General features: G+C 42.0%; 2 protein-coding genes across 5 annotated transcripts; one reads left to right on the forward strand and one right to left on the reverse strand.

The window, feature by feature from the left end:
• The first annotated feature begins 1,087 nt into the window (after window positions 1–1,087).
• Window positions 1,088–15,789, forward strand: hipk1b (homeodomain interacting protein kinase 1b). Of its 4 annotated transcripts, none has more exons than XM_029430886.1 (18): window positions 1,088–1,483; window positions 4,526–5,256; window positions 5,650–5,841; window positions 5,967–6,148; window positions 6,307–6,430; window positions 6,741–6,860; window positions 7,054–7,140; window positions 7,297–7,481; window positions 7,596–7,746; window positions 8,699–8,885; window positions 9,179–9,297; window positions 10,332–10,466; window positions 11,437–11,594; window positions 12,050–12,121; window positions 12,456–12,617; window positions 12,924–13,138; window positions 13,246–13,358; window positions 13,678–15,789. In XM_029430886.1, the coding sequence occupies exons 2-18, from the start codon at window positions 4,528–4,530 to the stop codon at window positions 14,134–14,136; spliced, it is 3,390 nt and encodes a 1,129-aa protein (XP_029286746.1). In that variant the 5' UTR covers window positions 1,088–1,483; window positions 4,526–4,527; the 3' UTR covers window positions 14,137–15,789. The 4 variants fall into 4 exon arrangements, with proteins under 4 accessions (XP_029286746.1, XP_029286745.1, XP_029286747.1 ...); XM_029430885.1 differs by having other exon boundaries at window positions 1,089–1,483; window positions 11,434–11,594; XM_029430887.1 differs by lacking the exon at window positions 10,332–10,466 and having other exon boundaries at window positions 1,089–1,483; window positions 11,434–11,594.
• A 1,132-nt stretch (window positions 15,790–16,921) lies between these two features.
• Window positions 16,922–18,231, reverse strand: LOC115007857 (E3 ubiquitin-protein ligase RNF186-like). The gene is made up of 3 exons (XM_029430891.1): window positions 18,069–18,231; window positions 17,596–17,965; window positions 16,922–17,492 (listed from the first exon to the last, which is right to left on the reverse strand). Exons 1-3 carry the CDS (start codon window positions 18,157–18,159, stop codon window positions 17,420–17,422), a joined length of 534 nt encoding a protein of 177 aa, XP_029286751.1. The 5' UTR covers window positions 18,160–18,231; the 3' UTR covers window positions 16,922–17,419.
• Between the last annotated feature and the right edge of the window lie 49 nt (window positions 18,232–18,280).

The raw sequence follows: 18,280 nt of genomic DNA on the forward strand, positions 1-18,280 counted from the left end.
ATATTTTGAAACACGTTATTTCATCTCTGTCTAATATGTTAACCTTTCATTCTTTTTTTTTTCCATTCATTTACAGAAATTGGATGTTAAAGCAATTGGTCAATAATAGCCAGGATTGGTGCATTTTTTTTACTTGTCTTTTTCCACAAACTGCATCATTTACTCTACATTTATTTTGGTTAACTTTTTGAATTCCCTTAATACTAATTTCCTTACATTTCTTCTGATCCGATCTATTGAAAGACCATTTATCTGATCCTCCTGTTGACATTCTTCTAAACTCAATTCAGTTAGAATAGGATTGTGTTTGGATTAATGTCACTAAAGTAAGTTACATTGTCATCATTACAGTCCGAGTTACACCATAATGTGCGGTGTGCATTAAAATATCTACAGCAAATAACTTTTTCTTCTATGAAAGTTCATCTAATATTTCTAATCAAAGTCTTCTACACGGATCTACACATATTTTGCCCATACTTAAGTTATTATACATTCAGATTCAGATCTGTCCATTTTCCCAACACTTTATTGTATTCCCAGTTTCACAAATGTTATACATGCTTCCCCACTGTCCTCTCCTCTATCGCTGCTGTTATCAGAACCTTTTATTTTAAACTCTAATGTTGGCTAAAGCCGCGTTTCTTGAATAGTTAATGATCTCTGATTCCTCACACCCTGCTGTTACACTGTGCAGACCTCCACAGTTACAACATTTACCCTGCACATTTTCTTCACACTCTTTAAATGTGTACTCTCCTCCACACTTGCCACATCTTGGATTGCCTTTCCTTTACAGATCACATCTATATGTCCACAAGGTTTATTCCAAGATGTGTGGAACATTTTGGTCCTACCGGAAAATTACTGGTATTTTTTACATTACGTCACGCCGATTTCTCTTTACCGTAAACTGTTGTTTACACTTTTGCCTGATGTGCAAAACGATCCCAAATCTCACTGCGACCAACCGTCGACAATGTTATGTTGTAACAGTTGTGAATCACATTTCACGTCAACTCAGTCCGCCTTAGTTGTTCCTGTTATCAGAGATTGCGCTCATCTCCGTGTGCATCGCCTGCCAAATCCACGGTAATTACGGTACTAACCGGAAATGCCGTAATAATCGCAGCTGATATAAGGACGTGGTTGTTCCGGTAAAAAGTGGATTTGCTGCTTCAGGACAGGCGGTTTTAGAGTATAATTTATAATGTTTTAATCAACAAATGTACATATTTTTTAGCACTAGATGATTTAAGTTAACAATACAAGGAGACCTATATGTTTTCCTTGTGAAAGCTCGGCCCTGTAACGCTTTCTGCTGCTGCCGAGCTCTCCATCGACTGAAGAAACAATGCAGGCCTAGCTAGCATCTGACGGTAGCTAGCGCTAGCTAATCGGATAACGCTGCTCCAGCAGACTGCAGTGGGATTTAAACCTCTGACGAAGCCCAGTTTTCGACGCTGTAACAACATCCAATCCGGTATGTTACCACTGTTTACATATGAAGTGTTTCTTTCCATGCAGTCTATGTCATTTCACTTTACTTTATCGTTGTGAGATAAACCAATACTCGTTAAACGCCATATTTTAACGAAGTTAATGTGTTAGCTTGTTAGCTTGTTAGCCATTTAAGTAATGTTGCCTTGTTGATTCGATCCTAAAGTCTGTCTGTCGCATGCATATGGGCAATAAAGTGAAGGCCAAACGTATCATTCATCTAATTTTCTGTAAGGGATGTGGTCAAAAAAGTAGCTGCCACTATGGTCCATCACAGTTGCCCTCACCCTGTCAGCACCAGGGACTGTATAAAATGGGTCAGCATCCATCTCTCCGGTACACCGCTTATTTGCATTGTTGTCTAAACAAATGACTTTCTTTTCTCTTAACTGGAAAGTGTAGTTCAGCCTGGAGCCGGACTCATCACATACAGGTCCACTTTATGAGATCATAGATGTATATGTGTGTATAACACTGTCTGAGCTGTCCAGCAGTGACTTCATTTATAGTTATGTTTGTTTTCTCTGTTCTGTGGCTTGTATGGTTTACTTTGAAATATAACATCGGTACTATTACTTAATAGAAAATATGTCCATAGGAACAAGAGGTGTCAACCAGCATACAGACAGTCTTTCTCAGAAATAAAGGGACGCAATATAGAAACGATACAGATCGTGCATAACGCTCGTGGAAAATAACCGTTTCGCTTTTGCTTTTATAAAACGTGTGCTTGCTCTACCTTTCTGTCCTGCTACACATCCTGTATGACATTATTTTTATGCGGCAACTTTTACTAACTCCGTCACCCAATCCTGCAAATGAGGCTCTCAAGGTGTCTTCTTATAACTATAATATAAACAGTTTCTTATAATGATTTGCACTCTGGCCCTTCAGATAATACCTCCGTCTCTTAAATGATAAGGTTTTGACAGATTACAAACGGCACACTTGTGGAATTTGTAATATAATGTAAAGATATATCTTCATCTTAGATTTGATGGTTTGTGGAGTTTTTCCCAAGTTTATGTTTGTGGTTTTTGAAGATTGTAAAGGTTATTGGATTTTACACTTGTTGCCAGTTTATTAGGGAAAGCTAACTGAACCTATTGCAGTGTAATACAACAACAGGGTTATACATGTTGACTGCAGATAACTATTTTCATTACCAGCAAATTGGCTAAATGTCTTATGATTTAGTTGATCAATTAATTGTTTAGGTTTTGAAATGTCAAGACATGGTGGCTATCAGTCTCTGAGCCAGGGGGACTTGACTCTTGAAACGACTTGTTATGTCCACTGAGGAGTCCAGAACCCAAATATGTAATCAATATATTGTCCTATTATCAAATGGGACAAACACAATTTGTAAATCCTCACATTTGAGCTGAACCCAGAGAAATGTTGCTATTTTTGCTTGAAAAATAACTGAAACAATAATTAATAATAGTTAATTAATTTTCAGTTATTGGAGTAATCAATAAATCCTTTAATTGTTTCAGTTTGTTAAAATGATTTTACAGAGGTGTTCATCTTTATGGTCATTTTGGAATCTGTAGTTTGAAGGTGCTGTTGAGGTGTATTGAATTATATTGAGTTGTTTATATTTGGTTACTGGTATAAATGGGATGAACTGTTGTATTAATCTGCATTCATGTTTAATTGAGTATACCAAATAAACAAAGTATATGCAGCAGTGCAGTATATCAACACAGATTGTAATGTTTATTAATAATTTAAAGAAGTTCTTAACCCTCTGAGTACTAAGCCATTTCTTTTCAGATTTTTGGTTCACTTGGTCTCCTTGTGTAAAGATGCTCGTACAACCTCAACCCTGTACTGCAGAATAAACTAGGCTATCAGAATTAGGTATGCTGTAGGGGATGTCACATGAATGTATACATAGTTATATAACCATACGGTATTCAAATCACACAGAACAATAAGAACCAAAACTTTGAGCTTCAGAAAAATGTTCTCCCAAGTCTTGGGAACCAGGGGGGGGGGAGAACCATGCTAACTAACACGCATCTAAAAGCTATTCACATTATTTACAAAAAAACACACTGATGTCCTGCAGCAGAGGTGCTATGCTCTTCAGCAGCCTGTTGCTCATCATTCACACATTAGTAATATTGAAGGTTTTCAATATCAGATCACAAATATTATGTTTCACTCCTCACAGGATGAGGACAGCTGAATCTCTCCCTGCATAGAGACCATACACTGTGTTCACACTTCACACATGTTGTTATGTTACTGTAGATAACTTGCGTTGGGATGGATAATTGTTTAAAATAACATCTGATACCTTGATAAGATCCTAAAACACTCTGCCCAAATGAACGATGCATGTCCAAATATAAAACTATTAATATATATTTTTTTTTATTTCAAATATACCTCAGCTGGGATCAATTCCCTCTTGGTAAGATCACAGTCTGCTCCTCATTCTCCATCATCTTCACTTTCCTGAAATCAAAATCAGCTGTTGGTCTTTCCATCTCCAAACTGTGCACGAGTAATGAATAAATTATTACTCGCTACGAACTACAAGACTGCTTCCGATCGCTCTTCCTGTTCATTTGCCTCATAAAATATATAAAAACGGAACAACTACTAATATATTCTTGGATTGCGCACTACATCCTGGGAGCAAGCCGTACAATATTATCCACGTGCGCAGGGAACATTTTCAGTCATGGCATCAGCAAAAGCCTCTGATTCGTCCAAAGACTTGCACAATGCATCACGGGATGCATAATTACCTCAAAACTCTTTGGCTAATGACAACACAATCTAAATAGTCCAGGAAGAAAATCCATAATCACATTTATAAGCTTTGTGAAGTCTCAAAAACACTGTTGTTTCAGGATAGATTACAAACCGCCTGAAAAGAGTAAGGCCACGTCGCAAAATATTCTGTAAAGGTGGTGTTACATATATGAAATCATAAACCTCGAAGGGTTAGGGTGATTTAGGTGCTCTGTTTTGTATCTCCATCTAATTCTCATCACTCTCTTTTCAGCGATGAGCTCTCAGCTGCAGGTCTTCTCTCCTCCCTCCATCTCCTCCAGTGCCTTTTGTCGCGTTAAAAAGGTGAAGGTGGAGAGCAATGTTTGGGACGTGTCCACCACTGAAGCCTACAGCTCCATAGCGGGCCAGTCGGCATACACCTTTACCCCAGCCATGGCGGTGGCACCCTTTGCACCATCCCTGGTCTTCCCCCCTACAGCGCCCGGCTCCAGAGGTCATGTGGTGGTGCGGGCAGCTGATAGCACTGGCAGTCTTCCCCGTGGATCCAGTCGACGTGTGGCAGAGCAGGCGACGTCTTCCTCTTACGCTCATACGGAGACAACCTCTGAAACAAGGGGGCACCGGCACGGGCATAAGAGAAAGATCGAGGAAACTAATGAAGGCAGTGGGAGCGGGTGTGGCAGTGTCCAAATACTAGAGGAGCTCTCAGCCCCTGCAGCAACTTACTCCACCCGTACGGGTGGTGGTGGAGGAGGCACAGGCCAGTCTATTCCCCACTCGGCTCCAACTACTAAAAGCAGCAGCTCTAATGGTGAAGGGGATTATCAGCTTGTGCAGCACGAGATCCTCTGCTCCGTGTCCTGCAGCTATGAAGTGCTGGAGTTCTTAGGAAGAGGCACGTTTGGACAAGTGGCCAAGTGCTGGAAGAGAGGCACCAATGAGATTGTGGCCATCAAGATCCTGAAAAACCATCCTTCGTATGCTCGTCAGGGCCAAATTGAGGTAATTACACATCATTTTGTTGATGCACCATTTGTGTATCCTGCCTTGATAACACAACTAGTGGTAACTGGTTTCATTTTACATCGTTGGCAGAGAGCTTCTTGTCTCGCAGCAATAATGCTGCAATGCTAGCTGTGTGTGGCTGTATGTGAGATTTATGTAGAAGCTTCAGGGATGCTACCAGGATGTTGTTGGTTAGGGCTGTTAAATTGCAACTGATGTGAAGTGACTCCCTGCCTGTGGTACTACTGTCTACTGGCATTATCTATCATTTTGGCAACTACTGTAACTTACCTCCATTCAATGACATTGTGCACGTTCTTGCATTATCTTGTTATGAAACATGACTGAACCAGCTTTAATGTACAAATGACATGTGTTTCTCTTTAACAGGTGGGTATTCTGAATAGGCTGAGCGCAGAGAACGCAGATGAGTACAACTTTGTGCGTTCATACGAATGCTTCCAACACAAGGGACACACCTGCCTGGTGTTTGAGATGCTGGAGCAGAACCTGTATGACTTTCTCAAGCACAGCAAGTTCAGCCCACTCCCACTCCGGCACATCAGACCCATCCTTCAGCAGGTTGGCAAATGTTTTTGGTAGTCATTCATAAAACCGTTTCCTATTATTACTTTTAATTTGTTATTGCTGCTCTAAACCTTTAATTCTAATGCAGCCGGATACATCTTTGTTTTTTTCATCTTTAGGTGGCTACAGCGCTGATGAAATTGAAAAGCCTCGGTCTGATTCATGCAGACCTGAAACCAGAGAACATCATGCTGGTCGACCCCCTCAGACAGCCCTACAGGGTGAAGGTCATTGACTTTGGCTCAGCGAGTCACGTGTCCAAAGCGGTCTGCTCGACCTACTTACAGTCTCGCTACTACAGGTTAGTGGAAGGAAATCCAGCGGTGTTTTGTTCATATAAATACATCTGTCCATGTAATCTTATGAGGATGAGTGGTGACCTATAAGCCATGTTACTATGACACAACTCTATAGCGCAGTTCTGTTTCCTAATCCTTGAACCTTCTCTTTGCTGTGTAGGGCTCCAGAGATCATTTTGGGTTTGCCGTTCTGTGAGGCCATCGACATGTGGTCTTTAGGATGTGTGATTGCTGAGCTGTTTCTGGGTTGGCCTCTCTACCCTGGAGCATCTGAGTACGACCAGGTCAGTACTGACGTTAAGGGTTTCCCAGGCTTTATCTGGGAATAAACAAATGCTCAAATGCCTGGGAAAGGCGGCTAACCTATGAGATAGAATAGAGGCCGTCATTGTTAGTTGATAGCAGGTCATGAAGGTATTGGGTAGGTGCTCTGTAGAAACTCGTATTGAGAGCTGCTATATTTGCAATAAGCCAAGAGATGCCAACGTGCTTCAGAAGAACAAGCAGAACTACAAACTGTAAGGGTAGATGTTAGTCATATCCATGGCACTTACTGTTTTATCTCACCTTTATGTGTTTTCCCCTCGTTTCCAGATCCGTTACATTTCTCAGACTCAAGGCCTGCCTGCGGAGTACTTGCTGAGCGCCGGCTCTAAGACCAGTCGCTTCTTCAATCGAGGACCTGACTCCAGCTACCCACTGTGGAGGCTTAAGGTTAATATAGCCTCATATTAGTCCTACTGAGTATCTGCTTATTAAGTGGTCTGGAACTGATCCATTAGGGTTATCAGACAATGAGTGAACATGTTAGAACATAAAGACGTCTTGATGCTCCCCCTGATTTCATTATTTGATTTGTATCCATATCACTTAATGTATAAGCAGAAATGTTTTTTCTATTTTCCAGACTCCATCAGAGCATGAAATGGAGATGGGTATCAAGTCCAAGGAGGCCAGGAAGTACATCTTCAACTGTCTGGATGACATGATGCAGGTAGATGGCTTTCTCACATAACCTCTATTAAAGTCCTTTTGCTCCGCACGCACCGTTTTTACTCTGTACACAAATACTACGCACACAAACCGAGGAATCACATTACCTCTACCTCCACATTGTTTGTTTGATCCATTAGTTTTTTTTGTATTCCAGGTCAACCTGTCTTCTCATTTGGAGGGCACGGACATGTTGGCAGAGAAAGCTGATAGACGAGAGTTTATAGACCTCCTGAAGCGGATGCTCCGTCTGGATGCCGACAAAAGGATCACGCCTACAAAAACTCTGGGTCACCCCTTTGTCACAATGAGCCACCTCATGGATTACCCCCACAGCTCACAGTAAGTGTGCGATGTGAAGATATTCTCTCAGGCTCTGCTGCACATGTATGTCGGTTTGGTCGCGTCTTTATTTAAATGTAATCGTTGAAACGCTCATTACTCCTTCCTCTCCAGTGTGAAGTCCTGCTTCCAGAACATGGAGATCTGTAAGCGCCGCAGTTCCTACGATGGCAGCAAATCCCTGTACTCCACCAATGCAGTTCCCAGCGCTGCTGCGGGCAACCTCACGGTCACCTTCAGTAGCCAACTCAACCAGCATAACCAGGTATGGCCCTTATCTTCACCACTACAGGGTTCACACGGGGGGCTAGAATACTTGCACATTCAAATGAACCACAAAACTCTGTCTTATAATTATAAAGTTTTGTTCATCAAGTCATTATAACAAAATTGCACAGAATCAGAAGTCTCTAAGCTTTTTCTCATTTTTTTAATTGCTCTTCCTCTTTACGCTGCCTTATTGAGCCTGTTACAGACTAAACGTGATGGGTTTTGTAACGTTGTCTGTCTATGCACTTTGTCTTCGTGCTTTCTCTGAATGTTATTTATAAAAAAAAATAATAAAAAAGCTGGCTGGCATAGGGAGACAGGGGCTTGCTAATGTTAGTACTCGCTGCTACGTTAACGTACTCTGAAGTGAGTAAAACGAGATCTCCCCGTTTGACAAGCACTTACTCTTGGAACTATTTTGTCCTAACGAAGTAAAGCGACACAGACAGAACTACAGTTAACATTCAGAGTAAAGGGCCTGTGAGGAACAATGTCCTGCCGCGTGTCACAATGACAGCTTGAGCAGCGCTTGTCGTGGGCTTTTGAGCCCTCAGCGTTGTCTGTCAGATGACATTAATGTCATGTGTGCGTGAGTGTATCTGCCGCAGCAAATCCCGCACACTCTTACTGACCCATCAGCGTAATATTGTTTTACATTTATTATCGTATGCTCAGGGTCCTCTCGTGGCTGCAGTGATTGTATAGACTGCTCTGTTTTTAATATTTGAGCAACAATGCTTGATCATATCATTTATTTATATTAAATAAAAATGTATATTTGAAAATAAAGTATTTGCTTTGAGTCCTTGAAAATGAAGAGATATAGCTTGAAAAAGTACTTGAAAGTCATTAAATGTTTTAATGTAATGAAAGCTGCCCCTCATTCTTACACATGTTCAAGGCCTGGTAACTACTCTAGTATTAATCAGTGGTCATTTCTCCAACAGGTGCCTTCTGCGGGGGGAGCGGTGCCTTTGCTGAACTACCAGCCAGCTCTGTACCAGCAGGCGACTATCAACATTCCCGGGCTGGCTCAACAGAGTGTCCCGATCCCAACGCGTCCTGCTGGGCTGTGTAGCCAGACAGAACCCTTCCAGCAGACTCTCATCGTCTGTCCACCCTCCACTATTCAAGGTAAAGGATAAAGTTGTAATCGTGCAAAAAAAAAATCATTATGGTTTATTCCAATTTGATTATCAAGAAGGGGTGTCGGTCTGTCTCTACCAACATGTTGGTTATTGTAAATCACTACGAATCACCTCAGTTGAAAGCGTGCGTGCCTTATATACCACATTATTCCACCTTGTTTTTGTGAACCAGGGATTTTAAAATAATTTTTAAATCTGATCTTTAAGGGAGTCCTGTTTACTCTGATATATTTGTATCAGTGATTTGGTTTTACTCACTTGTGTGGAATTGTTTTCCAGGGCTACAGTCATCCAGTAAGAGTTCCAGTTTCCCTGTGAGGATGGAGAACGCTGTCCCCATAGTACCTCAGAACCAGTCTGCTCAGTCGCTGCAGATCCAGCCAAGTATGCTCACACAGGTAAGAGTTTGTTAGGAGTGTTTCATCAAATTTCACAGGTCTGTGATTGGTTAATGATGCGTCTTTTGTTAAGATGCACAATGCTTGTATCGGCACACTTTTTCTTTTTTTACAAAGATGGACACAAAGTGTACACGGATGGCCAATTGAGAGATATGGGCAGATTAAAGAAGTACAACTTAACAATTTAATTATTATTTAGTAATATTTCAGTGTAATTCTCTCGTTCAGTGTAGTGTATGGAACCGCACTTCAGACTTCGAGACGGCGGTCTGAATGGGTCCAAAGTTGGTCAAAGGCGCATAAATTAGACTTGTGTCGTGCATTCATTTCCTGTATAAAATGAGTTAATTTGCATGCGGGAAGGGGTGTGTCTATTTTCAGCATTATACGCTGACCTCAGAGAGAAGTATTCACCATTTGTGAATACTGATGTGACCTTAATTTCAGCAGTTCCATACAGATTTCCTTGACACAGTGCACATGTGCACATTTTTTGTCATCTGTTAAAAACCTAAACTCACGGTTGCAGAAAGTAATCCGGCAACATCCATGAATGAAATCATGTCATTAGCGCCAAGCTGGGAGCAATGGTGCCCAGTTTTGAGCATTCATGTAAACACTGAGCGCTCCTTTCATGCCCTCGCTCTCTTTTTGCTGCCAGCAGAGCGAGCCAAAGTTTAGTGGGGAGCAGGTTGGCACATTTTCTTCAATAAAAAGGTGATGAAGATGATGTTTATTTAAATGCATTTATATCTTTGACCCATCTGAAATAACAAGATTTGACTTCCAGGGCCAGGCCTCTCTTATTCCCAGTCTCCTATGTGGGATGGAGGCCAGATGGCTCAAAATGCTACTTAATTGCCGGTTGCTAGAAGTAGGAATAATTTCTGCTCGCTGCAGAGGTCAGGTGTCCAGATGGCTAGTGGTACCACAGTGCACCTCTTCAGATGCAGCCTTTTTGAAGGTCATTACATTTCATCGAGCCCTAATGCTGCCCTCCCCTATCCTCCCTCCCTCCCTCCCCCCTCCAGGGTTCCTGCACACCCCTGATGGTGGCCACCCTGCACCCACCCTCAGCAGGCATAGCCCCCCAGTATTCTCTGCCCCTCGGGCTGGGCGCCGGGGTGGGTCGGCCCACCCTCCTGGAGCACACAGCCACAGTGCTGGTAAAGCAACATGAAGAAAACATGCACACGCACACTCCTTCGAGCACTAACGATGCCATCTCTCTGCGCCTTTTCATTTCATTTGTTTGCAATTTTCCCTCTCCCTCTGTGCCACACGCAGTTTGGGGCTAGTCTTTATTTTACAATATCCCTTCATTTTTTCCTTTTTACACAAAGACTTGTGAGAATCATGGGAGCTTGGTGCTTATTTTCTTTTCTTTCTTTTTTATTCCCCTTTTGTGACATTAAGTCAGAATAGACTAAATCTCTTTCCACTCCAAAGGACGCCCCCTTCCCACATCACTCTCAGTCTTTCATTCCCTCCCCCACAGTCTTTCCCCATAGGTGTGCTGGGGGCATGGAGCGCATGTGTTGCTGAGTTGGTCTGCGCTTTGCTTGCAGCTTCTCTTGTCCTGTCCGTCCTTGCTTTCAACAAAGGATGTTGCCGCTACAAAGCCCACTAAAATCCCTAGTCGACAGCAAGACTCTGACACGCATCTTTTGTTCCAGCCCCAGAACACGTGGCATGCCTTGTTCCCCACACAGCTTATCAGCAGACTGTTTGGCATCAGTGAACTAAACAAATCTCTTTCTTCAGTATTTTTTCTTTAACAGGCACCGTGCTCCTGTGTATACTTGTCTTTATTCCCAATCTGACTGTTTACAGTGCTTCATTGTTTGTGCTTTGCATGATATCATCTTGTGCATTTGTTGCAGGGCAATGCTATAATAAGGGAATGGCTTGGGAAAGGTTGCTTGCTTATCTACCTTTTGTGCTTTTGCCTGCGGAAGAGATTGGCCAATTGGTTTGCCTCTTTGTCTTCGTTCTCTGGATTTATTTCTCCGCATGGCTCAGTTTGTCTGGCCCATTCCAGCAATCTAGTAAATTGTGTTGACTCGTTAATATCTGATCCTTGATATTACATACAGTACTGACGTGTGTGTGTGTGTGTGTTATTTCTCTCAGCAGGCCTGGCCCACTGGCACCCAGCAGATCCTCATACCGTCATCATGGCAGCAGGTCCCAGGTGTGGCCATCCACAGCTCCGCCCACCAGTCAAATGTCCCTGAGTCACCCCTGGAAAATCTTCACTCAGATGCTTCCACTCAGCAGGGACACAGCTGGAGGTGGGTCAACGACTGTTCACAGTCTGATTATTGATTCACAGATGTGAACTAGTGTCTTTATTTTTTCCAATATTTCTGTCATCATTATTTTGAAAATGTCAGAGAACATAAAATGTCAGCCATGGCGCCTTAGTTGGCATATAGAGCACTAGTTAGCACTAGTGGTGACAATGCACGACATATAACCGCAACATCCCATATTCGATTTCTGGCCTCGACATTTGTTGCATGTCCTCTCTCTCCCGCCCTTTTCTACACTGTCCTCTCTCAAATAAAAGCATGAATTCCAAAAACAAAACATGGTCGTCGTTGACATGCAGTGAAAACATTCTGTGCTTTTGTGATCCTTTCCAACACAATGCCAGTAAAGTAAGCTTTCTTTGTGTTTGTGTTTCCTGTTCTGATTTCTTTTATCAGTGTTCACCTTTAACTTGTTTGATCTTTGGCCCTAACAGGAGCACCACCCAAGCCAGGACCCAGCAGGAGAGGAAGAAGGTGAAAGCCAGACGTGGAGAGAACAGAAACAGGTTGGTGGAGTCCTGCAGGGTTTAGACTCTAAAGGAAGGATCACTGATGACAGCCAAAACACAACCAGCAAGTGTTGATCACTTTAAGCTGTTTCTCTAATGTTTACACATGTAAGTAGTTCTTACTTAGTAGTTAGTTTATCACTTTGTAGCATAGATGTAAATGCAAATAAACATTGATAGAATTGATATAAGGAACAGTTAACGTGACTCTTTTCGATGGTAGACTAGTGTGGCGCAACGCTTTTTATATTCAGTGTTTTTCTGTTATCACAGCTGAATCATGTTTGCTTTGGGTGGGAAAACTCAATTTGCTATTGTTTCTCTGCCCCAGGGGTATATCCGCTGCATCCTTACTCTGCAGCGACGTGACCCCACCCAGCGCCACCTGGTCCCAGCCAATCGTCATCTCCGACACACCCAGTCCTGCGGTCAGCATCATCACTATTCACAGTGACACAGACACTGAGGATGAGCGCAAATTCCATCCTGCCAGGTGAGGAAAAGATCCTCCTCTACACTATTATTTCATTTTTTTCTGAGCCCCTTTTAACAGATCTTTGATTACAAAGGTCATTTATGGCATTTTATGTCTTACTTCTTTGATAATCCAATATTTGTAGTTCAAAAGCTATCCTACATCCTGGTACTACTACTATATATAACATTTTCTACAAGAGGATAGATGAAAAACAGGCCTTGTTTGACACAATAGAGCAGACCAGGCCTTTATTCAGTTAGACTGAATTACTTTGATGTACCGTTTTCTTGTGAAATAACACTTTTTCTCCATTTACAATAGTGTTGGTCTGAGCCAGCGCACTAACGTTATCAGCTGTGTGACGGTGCACGACTCGGACTCCTCCACAGCCAGTCCTCTGACTCCTCTGCCCCGAACACTGAACCCAGCTAGCACCATGTCATCACGCCAGGCCAAGTCTCTGGCAGTGGTGGCACCTTCAGTCAAAACCCAGGGTTCTGAGCGAGCAGCTGTTTCGCGTGGCCGCTTGGAGACTGGTGGGTCGCTCATCTACCGTTGTCTTGTGTGTTACCAGGAACGAATTTCATGTTGGGTGGAAAAGCACTACATCTTATACTAATACTTAACTGCCTTTTTCATTCAGTGACCTACATAAAGCCTAAGAGATCATCCAACCGACAGCCCTGCAGCTCGGGGGAGAGCATGGAGCGTCATAGGCTGGTGCCGAGCCAGTCACACCCCTTAAACCTTAGCCAGGTGAGGCTTCTTTTGCAATGGTGGTTTTGCAAGCTTAACTGTTGCTGTTATCGCTTTTATGTTTAATTCAGTGTGTGTGTGTGTGTGTGTGTGTGTGTGTGTGTGTGTGTGTGTGTGTGTGTGTGTGTGTGTCTTAGTTACTCAAAGCCTTTTAGAAGTTGTTAGAATAAGGTGGAGCTGTGCACTAGCTGTATTTCCCCCAGAAAATGTGCAAAAGTGGCCACTCTGACTTCAGTCTTGTCTGAATATAATATGTGGGATAACATTGATTTTCTTCCTCCTCCTCGTTGCATGTATACTGAGTGTTGTTTCTCTTCAGGTTCAGCCGGTGGTTTCTTCATCTCAGGAGCGTTCCCACAGTGACTCATCTTTGCGTCGCCAGCCGACGTTCCCTCCCGTCATCTCCTCTCACTACAACTTCCCCGAGGTGTCCGCCCTGGCCTCGGCCTCGGTCCCTGGTCCCAGCCTGTACGCGTACCCGGCCTCCACCGCCCTCTCCTCAGCTTCTCAGGCCATGGAGCAGCTGCTCGGCCGTGGTCACGGCAGCCACGGACACTCCCCCTCCGCCTATGCAGCAACGTACACCTCATCGTCCTCCTCCCGGAGAGACTCGGCCAGTCGTAAGGATTCTGTCAGTAGTCTGCTGCACGGTCTCCCCGCAGCCTACCAGCATCAGTTTGCCACCGGGTCTCCCTACGTCAGTGTGACGCCCCGGGCTGAGGCTTACAGTGCCTACCAGCTGAGCCCCAGGCGCCTCACACAGTACCCATACCTATAGGGAGCCACACACACTTTGAACAAAGAAAAAGAAAAAAATCTACTCCCCTACATGCTATCACAAAGGGATGTTTAAACTGTATCTCTAGTAGAATAACTGTTGGTCACTTATTTGTTTGCTGCTTTTGACTCCAAGGCGGCATTTCACCTTCAACTCATTAACATTTTTTGGTTGTTTTTAGTGGGGTTTTTAAATGTTCTTTGGTATTATTTGATATCATATTTGTTTGTTTCCCCTTAACAATATTGTTTATAGCTCGTATGTTATCCCCATCTTATCCAGATGTATACTTAAGGCATTGTGGTAAATGTATTTCTTGAGGTTTTGTGTGAAGAGAGATTATCCTTCAGTCACAAGCTGCGACGACACTTTAGGCGAGCTTTCAGACGCCTGACTCACGAGGCTAGTGAACGGCTAGCTGACAGAGTTACAAGTCATTGGTTTTCTCATGACCCTTGTTATAAAGTTTTCACACTAATCCAATGAGGCCCTGTGATTTTTAGCTAACGTAATAATGAGTGTACCTTAACCCGTGTCTGATTACTCACAAACTTTTTTTACTATGTTTTTAAATTATGTTATGTCTGTGTGAGAAAGGAAGAGGAAGGTCCATGAAGATGTCAAATATGAGAAAAGATGTGGTGAAAACTGTGATGGATACATGTTAATTTAAGTGCACATGTGATGGTCTGTAGTGACAGTGTTTAGGCAGGATTAATCATGTCTTTATGCAATAGAACTTTTTTTTTTTTTAAACTGCATCAATTTGAGTGCTGAATGTATTTATGAAGTACAGAGGAGTGACGTGAAAAGCTTTTGTTTTAAATAGTTTAAAAATATTAACCTTCTTCCCTATTTTACTCTCCTTGAAATATAAAAAAAGAAAAATCCAGTTTCACAAGGACCGATAAAATATTCTATATCTGTGAATCCTGACTGTAGGACCTGCTCATTTATTAAAAATGGATTTATGGCCAGTTTTAAATGTTTTATCTTGGAAAAAAGGCAGAATTTTTGTCCTGTTTTCTCCCCGTGACACTTTGGAAATGCTCGCTTGGAAGTTGTAACAAACGACCCACACTGCTGTACAATGACCGATAACAATATGATCATGCAATCGGTTAGAAGAATACGCTTCCTGGTTACTCGATGTCTGATGAGAAGCCTTTAGAAGTTATGTGTCTTACAATAAGTCGGTCAAAGGTGGAGCTGTCCACTAAATGTACAAAATGTATTTCCTCCCAGAAAGTGTGCAAAAGTAGGCACTTTGACTTCAGTCTTGTCCAAATATAATATGTGGGATGTCACATGGATTACCACACTGTGGATACAGCAGCCACATTGTTAGTCTTGTCTGAGTACAGCTGATTTGTGGCTTTCCCCGCCACCGTCTTTTAGTTAAAGGAGGTGAATCTCGGGATGGTTTCTGTGGGTTATGAAAGCTTCTTTTTTTTTTTTTTTTATAGTAAATCCTTCCCTGTTGTGTTTGCATCAGTTTTGTGTTGTAATGTCTGAATATTTAACTGTATTTCATCTTAACATCGTATAGTTAAGAGGCTATTTGGTAGAACTAATTCAGGGACAAAAAAAAGGTTTCAACTCAAATAATCCACTGTCACTGTTTTCAATAAAAAAATAACCACAAATTCACAATCCTTTGTTTCATTATTCCTCGCGCTCTGTTCCAGCGGTAAGCTATGGATGAATGTTTTAGTGTCCCTCATTATTCTCAACAGATACTGCAGAGAAAAGCTTCACGGTCGTAGTGCTGTATGATGTTGGAATTGTGTAACTATCCGGCTGCTGTTTGTGCCGTGGCTGTCACGAGCACGCACAATAAAACGTGATAAGAAGCTATCCAGTAGTGATGTGTCCTTTCGTGCCGAGGCTTCGAAGCGTGTGTCGAGTAATTGCAGAAGATTTTTGTGAAGCGCGTTTCGAGTCTTGCGAAGGATTTTCACAAATGCATAAATGTTTTTTCCCAGAAAAATGTTAGAATATTAAATTACATATTTACATAATCAGCTAAAAAAAATGTAAACCCACAGGCTTTATAGTATTGATACTGTATTAGATTAAAATTATATTATAGCTCATTTCACTACAACAAAGTAATTCATTAGTAATATCCAATAGCAGTTTGTCACTTAATCTGGATTAATATGTATAATATAATATATAATTAATATGGATTAGAAACACCGGTGTTGTTTATCTCCAGTGTTTACGAACACTGATGGCTTTTAGGTTCAGTGTGACGGATGTTGCTTTTATTATGAAACTTCGGTTCAAAAGGTAATAAAATCTTCTATTCCCCTGATTCTAAACCATAAAGTGAAACCCTCCCACTCTGCAAAGGTAATTCCAAGTGTTTGTTTAGTACGCAGAGACAAAACAAGCTTCTCGTTTGTTTCCTGGAAAAGGCCTGAATAGTAGTGATGGCGAGATGAAGCTTCATGAAGCATTGAAGCTTTCCATCCAATTGGTTTGCACATGTGTCGAAGCTTCATGGTGCTTCATTTGCTCTACTCCGCCATCAAGTGGACAATAAATGTAAAACCGGCGAATATTTATGATTTTCGTTTGAGAAATCCAGACTGAAGGAGAAAAAAGAAAGAGAAATAAACACTGGACACAAATCAAGAGATACTTTTGAACAACTTTATTAAAACGCTGCCCATCTTTGGTTTCTATAACATTATTTTTCATGTCCCAAATAGAAACACTTTGTTTACACAGAAGATATTTGTTGGTAAAAAAAAACAAAAACAAACACATTTAAATTAACAGTTAAAACTCTGTGTTCAGCTGTTTTTTAATAAACTTTATGTACACGATGGAATTTCAACAGCCAAACATTTATGCGAGTTTGAGGTGCGCAGAACATAAAAGAAACTATACAACACAGAAAGAAAAGACAAACAATTGATTTCAAAAGGATCTAGTTTTCACAGCTTTAGAGTTTGTGCGACATTTTAGTGTGTCCGGGTAGGATTTTACATAGTACATAATTAGTACAGTAATATACATTTATATGGATTATTTCTAATAAGACAATAACAATTTTCTTGACAGGCATACCATGATAAAAACAACCATATAAATCATATTAAATGTTGAATTGAGAAACTAATTACAAATACTTTACTTGATGCTTTTTATTTTCTTCAGGTACACTGATGTCGGGCTGTGATGTCTGTCTGCAGGCCTGTCAAGTTCAAATGTGACCAGAAAGGGAGATCCCGCTGGCATTTCTTCTTTTACTGCTGCTGTAGGCGCCCATCTATCGATCCTGTAGCAGCACACAGCTGAACATATTGTGGAGTGTGCTCATGAATCCAGAGTGTCTTGAATGACTGTTGAAGAGGGAGACAGAATAGTGTGACTATCAGGCTTGCATGTAAGTGTAATGTAAGTGTAAGTGTAATTTATGAGAATAAAAACTGAGGATGTCCTTACAGTGTCGACTTCATTAAATCTGTCTTTGTGTAGTTTAAATCCCACACAGAGTCTTGCTTCCTCCCATGCTGCTCCTTCGCAATCTGGTCCCAGATGTTCGTGTTGACCCACAGGGACCCGGTAAGGGTCAGGTTGGCTCGGGTGCAGGTAATCCAGCGGCACAGAGGGCACGAGACGGTGCGGACGACGCCCTCCAGCTTGGACAGCTTCTCCAGACAGGGGGCGCAGAAGGTGTGGTTGCAGTGGAGGACCCGCGGGACGCGGCCGCTGCGGGAGTACTCGCCGAAGCACACGACACACTCGAGATCTTCGTTTAGAAACATGGTGGCTGAGAGGTGTACACCAGAGTGAATTTCTTCACAAGACAAACCTGCAGCACAGGACAAACAAAGAAATCAGTTAATCACAAAGAAAGGACTTCACGTCAAATATTATTTCTACAATACTTTACATCCTTTTAGAGCGATACTTACTTTCAGTGTTGACAGGGTTCAACTGCTTTACTGCTGCTGATGGTGTGTGTGAAGGGTTGACTGAAGTGAGCGGTGCCTGTGTGCTTTGCATAATGCCATTTAAGCAGACGTGACTGATCTTGTGATGTGGTGGTTAACATTTCTAAGGAATTTATGCAAACTAAATTCTGTGTAACTGGAACCTGATTAGCACGAAGGGTGTGTTTGTGCAC

This window comes from Cottoperca gobio, chromosome 5 (genome assembly GCF_900634415.1).
Source record: "Cottoperca gobio chromosome 5, fCotGob3.1, whole genome shotgun sequence".
Lineage (NCBI taxonomy): Eukaryota > Metazoa > Chordata > Actinopteri > Perciformes > Bovichtidae > Cottoperca > Cottoperca gobio.